Source organism: Anomaloglossus baeobatrachus, chromosome 5 (genome assembly GCF_048569485.1).
Source record: "Anomaloglossus baeobatrachus isolate aAnoBae1 chromosome 5, aAnoBae1.hap1, whole genome shotgun sequence".
Taxonomy (NCBI): Eukaryota; Metazoa; Chordata; class Amphibia; order Anura; family Aromobatidae; genus Anomaloglossus; species Anomaloglossus baeobatrachus.
Window position 1 is genome coordinate 599,086,024 of NC_134357.1, and position 7,988 is coordinate 599,094,011.

At 58.0% G+C, this 7,988-nt stretch overlaps 1 protein-coding gene across 1 annotated transcript; it reads right to left on the reverse strand.

The window, feature by feature from the left end:
* Window positions 1-3,519: 3,519 nt before the first annotated feature.
* On the reverse strand, window positions 3,520-7,893 carry PRKAR1A (protein kinase cAMP-dependent type I regulatory subunit alpha). Its single transcript, XM_075351538.1, is given in 13 exon segments — window positions 3,520-4,047; window positions 4,382-4,463; window positions 4,900-4,942; window positions 4,944-5,019; window positions 5,245-5,265; window positions 5,268-5,304; window positions 5,389-5,414; window positions 5,417-5,546; window positions 5,617-5,662; window positions 6,536-6,598; window positions 6,965-7,056; window positions 7,130-7,303; window positions 7,693-7,893. Coding segments are annotated over 13 exon segments (1,134 nt in total). The 5' UTR covers window positions 7,864-7,893; the 3' UTR covers window positions 3,520-3,874.
* Window positions 7,894-7,988: the final 95 nt, after the last annotated feature.

The following is a 7,988-nucleotide window of genomic DNA, read 5'->3' on the forward strand; positions in this document are numbered from 1 at the left end:
TCAGAGGGGAGTGAGCCAGGAGGGCAGTGTCAGAGGGAGCCAGGAGTGGAGTGTCAGCAGGGAGAGTAGCAGAGTCAGAGGGGGTGAGCCAGGAGAGGCAGTGTCAGAGGGGGTGAGCCAGGAGAGGCAGTGTCAGAGGGGGTGAGCCAGGTTTCAGTGATGGCGAGGAAGGAAAGTTTCTTAGTGATGAAAAGATCATGAATGTAGGAAAGTTTGTTGCAGACAGAGCGAGCGTTCCATAGAGCTTCTGTTAGTGGGGCTGGGGGAGCGAGGACTGGGGGAGCGGGGGCTGGGTGAATGGGTATGAGGTTAGAAAAGTCTCAAAATTTCATGGTATATCGTGGATGGGGATAAACGTGACTGTGGGGTGTGGCGAGGGGGGGGGGGCAGTATTTGAGTTATCACCAGCAGTGAGGAGTAACAGAGTGTTAGTAGGTGGGAGCAGGAGAGGCCATGAGGGGCCGTGTGCGTCTGGAGACACTGGGTGTTATATGGAGGAGCAGATCTGTGGAGAAGGGGAGGTGGATGGGGAGGATGGAGGGAAAGAAGACCACCTCATTGCTAGGTGTAGGGCTTCTCTAGTCTCCCCTCACAACATTGCCATACGTGGTCCTCCCAATAGCCGGAGGACTGCCCCACCTTGGTGTGTGGCTATTAGAGGCTTATCTCTAGCCTCACCACACCATACGTGTTCCTTCCAATAGCCGGAGGACTGCCCCACCTTGGTGTGTGGCTATTAGAGGCTTATCTCTAGTCTCACCTCACACCATACGTGTTCCTCCCAATAGCCGGAGGACTGCCCCACCTTGGTGTGTGGCTAGTAGAGGCTTATCTCTAGCCTCACCTCCCGCCATTGCTATACGTGGTCCTCCCAATAGCCGGAGGACTGCCCCACCTTGGTGTGTGGCTAGTAGAGGCTTATCTCTAGTCTCACCTCACACCATTGCCATACGTGGTCCTCCCAATAGCCGGAGGACTGCCCCACCTTGGTGTGTGGCTAGTAGAGGCTTATCTCTAGCCTCACCTCACATTTCTATATGTGGTCCTGTGTCCACCAACATATGAGGAGCACAAAATGGAGAGGTCTAGAGATGACTGAGAAAACAAGGACCTGATAAATTGCTCAGGATAAGCCGAGTATCTGATTATGCTACCCCCAATAAGGGGGGGGGTGGGGGCGGGGGTGAAATAATTGGGCCACAGCTGTAATTACGTGGATGTAAACTTCTCTGTCAGGATAGACCCACAGATAAAGCCACGGAGCTGAAGAGTCCCAAGATGATGAATTTACCATAAGTAACTGGTTTCAATGGTTGTACCCCACGAACTGTGCAAAGTGGAGGACGGGCAAAGGCCAGAAGCCCCCACAAATCTAACCGCCACCACCGTGGTCTTCATAAGAAAGATTGTCACATGGGTAATAATGAAAGACCACGGACCCAAGAACACCCAAAATGTACCTCTGCCTCCTCCTACTGAAGGCTCAGATACACCTCCTCCTGCACCCCCTTATCACTGACCCCCTACTTATCCACACGCAAGAGAACGGACACACAGCGCCACCTGGTGGACAATCCGCCTCAGCAGACTGACTAGGAATGGACACAGCACCACCTGGTGGACATATGGGTACAGCACTCTACAAATCAGCCACTAGACGCACGCACGCACGCACGCAGCGCCCCCCGGTGGACATGTGGATACAGCACGCTACACATCAGACTAGACGCACGCAGCACCCCCCGGTGGACATATGCATACAGCACTCTACACATCAGACTAGAGGCACACAGCGCCCCCCGGTGGACATATGGGTACAGCACTCTACACATCAGACTAGAGGCACACAGCGCCCCCCGGTGGACATATGGGTACAGCACACTACACATCAGACTAGAGGCACACAGCACCCCCCGGTGGACATATGGGTACAGCACACTACACATCAGACTAGAGGCACACAGCACCCCCCGGTGGACATATGGATACAGCACTCTACACATCAGACTAGAGGCACGCAGCGCCCCCCGGTGGACATGTGGATACAGCACTCTACACATCAGACTAGAGGCACGCAGCGCCCCCCGGTGGACATGTGGGTACAGCACACTACACATCAGACTAGAGGCACACAGCACCCCCCGGTGGACATATGGGTACAGCACACTACACATCAGACTAGAGGCACACAGCACCCCCCGGTGGACATATGGATACAGCACTCTACACATCAGACTAGAGGCACGCAGCGCCCCCCGGTGGACATGTGGGTACAGCACACTACACATCAGACTAGAGGCACACAGCACCCCCCGGTGGACATATGGATACAGCACTCTACACATCAGACTAGAGGCACGCAGCGCCCCCTGGTGGACATATGGGTACAGCACACTACACATCAGACTAGAGGCACACAGCACCCCCCGGTGGACATATGGGTACAGCACACTACACATCAGACTAGAGGCACGCAGCGCCCCCCGGTGGACATATGGGTACAGCACACTACACATCAGACTAGAGGCACGCAGCGCCCCCGGTGGACATATGGGTACAGCACACTACACATCAGACTAGAGGCACGCAGCGCCCCCGGTGGACATATGGGTACAGCACACTACACATCAGACTAGACGCACGCAGCGCCCCCTGGTGGACACTCTGCCTCAGTGGACAGTGTATTAGAATACGCAGCGCCCCCCGGTGGACACTCGGCCTCAGTGGACTGTGTATTAGAATACGCAGCGCCCCCCGGTGGACACTCGGCCTCAGTGGACTGTGTATTAGAATACGCAGCGCCCCCCGGTGGACACTCGGCCTCAGTGGACTGTGAATTATTAGAATACGCAGCGCCCCCCCGGTGGACACTCGGCCTCAGTGGACTGTGAATTATTAGAATACGCGGCGCCCCCCGGTGGACACTCGGCCTCAGTGGACAGTGTATTAGAATACGCAGCGCCCCCCGGTGGACACTCGGCCTCAGTGGACTGTGAATTATTAGAATACGCAGCGCCCCCCGGTGGACACTCGGCCTCAGCGGACTGTGAATTATTAGCATACGCGGCGCCCCCCGGTGGACACTGGAGCGCAGCACAAGAAGCAGCCGCAGGTAAGAAGTAAAATCCTTTATTGCTGATCGGCTTGTGTGAGGAGAATCTATAAGAAAAGGAATAATCTTTATTTATAGAGATCTGAGCACAGATAACGATACAAAACTGGTCCTCTCTGAATGTGACGCGACGGCCGGAGCCTGCACAGGAAATGCCAGACACACGTGAACAGAGCGCAAAATAATCACCACTGCTGAAAGCCCACCGTCCGACGCCAACGCCCCGGGGGCACCGCCAACACACGGCTTTATTATCAGCATCACATTAAAAATGGTGGATAAAACAGGGGCGGAGCCGGAGGAGCATCCACACCGGACAGGAAACGTGGCAGCCGTGACATGCGGCCCCCCGGGCACAGCGCGCCCAGCAACCCACCCCCCCCCCCCCCCCCCCCCCCCCCCCCCCCCCGGGCACAGCACGCCCCCCCCCGGGGCAGAGGCAGGTAACAGGGCCGCCACGCTCAGACCTTTCCTTGTGTGCAGAGACACGGCAGCAGGGTGACACCCCATTCATTTCCCACCAACAGAGTCCAGCGTCAGAGGCCTCGGCCGCCCCTCACCCAGCCCCTCCAGCCACAGCCAAAAAGGTACTGGCAAGGCAAGGGTTACCGGGAATAGAAAACAACAAATTAGAAAAGGGGTGAGGCTTCAAAGCACGTCCTCTTCTGGAGGCTGACGGGTGATGGTGGCAGCGTGGAGCACAAGCTATCTGCGGAGGTAAAGCGGTGCGGTGGTGGAGGATGCGGGCACAGGGGCAGCGGCTCACACTGACAGCGACACAAAGCTGTTGTACTGCTGGATGTTCCTCTTCAGGATGTCGGAGCAGGGCCCCAGGACCCGCTCAAACCGCGGGCGGTCCAGCTTCACACACTTCAGGGGGCCGCGGGCGACCACCGTGGCAGCTCGGGGTCTGTTCATCAGCAGCGCAATCTCACCTGGAAGGAGAGGAGAAAAGTGACAGACAAGGGCGGCAGCGGGCTCCGCCGAGCCACATTACCGGGGGCGGCAGCGGGCTCCGCCGAGCCACATTACCGGGGCGGCAGCGGGCTCCGCCGAGCCACATTACCGGGGCGGCAGCGGGCTCCGCCGAGCCACATTACCGGGGCGGCAGCGGGGCTCCGCCGAGCCACATTACCGGGGCGGCAGCGGGCTCCGCCGAGCCACATTACCGGGGCGGCAGCGGGCTCCGAGCCACATTACCGGGGCGGCAGCGGGCTCCGAGCCACATTACCGGGACGGCTGATATCAGAGCGCACAAGAGAGACTTACCAAAGTAATCTGAGGGCCCGAGCCTCCCGACCTCCACAAACTCCTCAGCCTCCGAGCGACGCTGCAGAACGGCAGCCGTACCCTGGGGAAAAGCAGACGACAGCAGCAGTGATAAAGGCAGACACCCCCACACTGCGCCCCAATACAGCACCCCACACTGCGCCCCCCCAATACAGCACCTCCACACTACGCCCCCCAATACAGCACCCCCAACACTACGCCCCCAATTCAGCACCCCCAACACTGCGCCCCCCAATACAGCACCCCCACACTGCGCCCAATACAGCACTCCACGCTGCGCCCCCCATACAGCACCCCCACACTACGCCCCCCAATACAGCACCTCCACGCTGCGCCCCCAATCAGCGCCCCCCAATACAGCACCCCCACACTACGCCCCCCAATACAGCACCCCACACTGTGCCCCCCCAATACAGCACCCCCACACTGCGCCCCCCAATACAGCACCCCCACACTGCGCCCCCCAATACAGCACCCCCAGCACTCTATGCAGTCACCTCCAGGATGATGAAGAACTCGTCCCCGGTTCTCCCTGCACCACAATCTCTGTCCATCCTCAAACTGCACCGGCTCCAGAGCGTCCGCCACCGTCAGCCGCTCCCACTTATCCAGAGATTCTGGGGGGAAAGTGGAAAGGTGACCCCAAGAGCTGACAACTACCAGCAGTCCTATGCAAGAGGCCAGATTACACTGGGTATGTCACCTGTAGTCCTATGTAACACCACAGATAACAGTGATATCTCTGAGCACAGATAATGTAGTAGATGTCACCTGCAGTCCTATGTAACACCACAGATAACACAAGCGGTTTCCTGCAGTCCTATGTAACATGAGATTCTCACCCAGGATGGAGACTTTGCTCAGAACTCCTCGTACATCTTCCGTTTGCGCAGCGTGCTCCCCTGTAGGACATGTTGGCATTAGTCGGCTGCCTTTGTTCCGGAGCCCCCGCCCTCGGCTCCGGAGCCCCCGCCCCCGTTACCCACCATGAGGATCCTGCGGTAACTGTCCTGTCGATCCCCCAGAGCTTCACGTTGGTTTTGGCTTTCACAGTCGCAGCTCTCGGAGTTCCATAAATCAGGGCGAGTTCTCCGAAGCTGCCGCCCTCCCCGATGCTGGTCATCCACTCACTGCTGACATACACCTGCAAAACAGGAGCATGCTCCAACCGCGGTACAAGCCCCGCCCACAAAATGGCAGAACAGTATACTCACATCCATCTCACCCTGGTCAACAACATAGAAGTTATCTCCTTCATCCCTGCAAGAGGCCAGAGCAGCGTGAGGAGGGACACCGGAGCCCCCCGGCCCAGACCACCCCGGCCCAGACCACCCCCGGCCCCCACCTCCATGACACACAGACCACGTCTCCCCCAACAAACAGTCCCCCCCAGACAGACAATGACCACCCTGCTCCCCCACAGCATGCACAGACAGCCAATACCCGCCCACCAGCGACACATACACACACACACACACCGCCCCAGCGACACACACACACACACACACACACACACACACCGCCCCAGCGACACACACACACACACACACACCGCCCCAGCGACACACACACACACACACACACACACACACACACACCGCCCCAGCGACACACACACACACCACACACACACACACACACACACACCGCCCCAACGACACACACACACACACACACACCGCCCCAACGACACACACACACACACACACACACACCGCCCCAACGACACACACACACACACACACACACCGCCCCAACGACACACACACACACCGCCCCAACGACACACACACACACACACACACACACACCGCCCCAACGACACACACACACCGCCCCAACGACACACACACACACACACACACACCGCCCCAACGACACACACACACACACACCGCCCCAACGACACACACACACACACACACCCGCCCCAACGACACACACACACACACACCGCCCCAACGACACACACACACACACACCGCCCCAACGACACACACACACACACACCGCCCCAACGACACACACACACACACACACCGCCCCAACGACACACACACACACACACACACACACACACACACACACACACACACCGCCCGGGCCCCCCTCCCCCGATGTCGACCCCCACTACCTTGCTGTATCACAGTCTCTCCGGCGATGTAGGTCACAGAGAACATGGCATCGAAGATATCACTGAGACATAAAAATGAGAAATTGTGAGAAAGTGCAGCAAGAAGCTTAGATAGGAGGGGCTCAGAGTACACCGAACACTACAGGGAGAACACTGCTCCCCCCGTATCTCAGCCCCATACCCCCTCACTATACAGATACAGCCAGTGTACCTCAGCTACCCACCCCCTCACTATACAGATACAGCCTCTGTATCTCAGCCCCTGACTATAGATACATACAGCCCGTGTATCTCAGCCCCCGTACCCCCTCACTATACAGATACAGCCCGTGTACCTCAGCTACCCACCCCCTCACTATACAGATACAGCCTCTGTATCTCAGCCCCTGACTATAGATACATACAGCCCGTGTATCTCAGCCCCGTACCTCCGCTCGTTGTCATCCAGGTGGGCGAACAGCACGTTCTTCTCGATGGCTTTGGCCAGGGCGGCCATGGTCTTGTAGTCTTTGGGGATGACCTGCAGAGGGCAGCAGCGTAGCCATTAGACATCTGGGAGGAGCTCCACACTTAACCCTTCCTGGTGATCTTACCTTGCGAACATACGACGCTGCGTCTTCCTCCGTGTACACCTCCGCGCTGATGGCTCCGCGCCGTCGCCGGCCCTTCACTACCGGGTTCATGGGTGGGGGAGGGGAGATCTCATCCTCGCGGGAGTCTGACCGGGAGCCCGACTTCTGCTGGCTTAGTGACTGCTTGACTTCCTCCTGACAAGATCAGTGGAGCAGTGAGCAGGAGAACCTGGCTTGGTGGTAATCTGCTGCAAGCTTAGGCACCATGGATAGCTGGCTCAGTGGTAATGTTCTGGAGGCTCATGTGATGGAGAGCTGGCTCAGTGGTAATGTTCTGGAGGCTCATGTGATGGAGAGCTGGCTCAGTGGTAATGTTCTGGAGGCTCTTGTGATGGAGAGCTGGCTCAGTGGTAATGTTCTGGAGGCTCATGTGATGGATAGCTGGCTCAGTGGTAATGTTCTGGAGGCTCATGTGATGGAGAGCTGGCTCAGTGGTAATGTTCTGGAGGCTCATGTGATGGAGAGCTGGCTCAGTGGTTATGTGCTTTTTGGTGGATGTGTAATGAGGACCCGCAGGGACGCACCTTTTCCAGCCTCTCGAAGTACTCTCTGAGGAAGGCCATGGGCTTGTCGGGTCGGGTGGTGCACAGCTGCACGATGCAGTCCTTCAGCAGCTGCTGGATGTTGTACTTCTGCACATACTGCTCGCACTCCCGCAGGCTGCGGTCCTCCTCGCTGCCGCTGCACGATGCCATGGCGCTGAAACACAGAGGCCGCTAATGATAGGGGCGAACACCGGCAGACAGAGGGGCCGAGACACGGGGGGGGGGGGGGGAAATCACACAAGAAGCCCCCACAACACATGAGGGGGCGGAGTCAG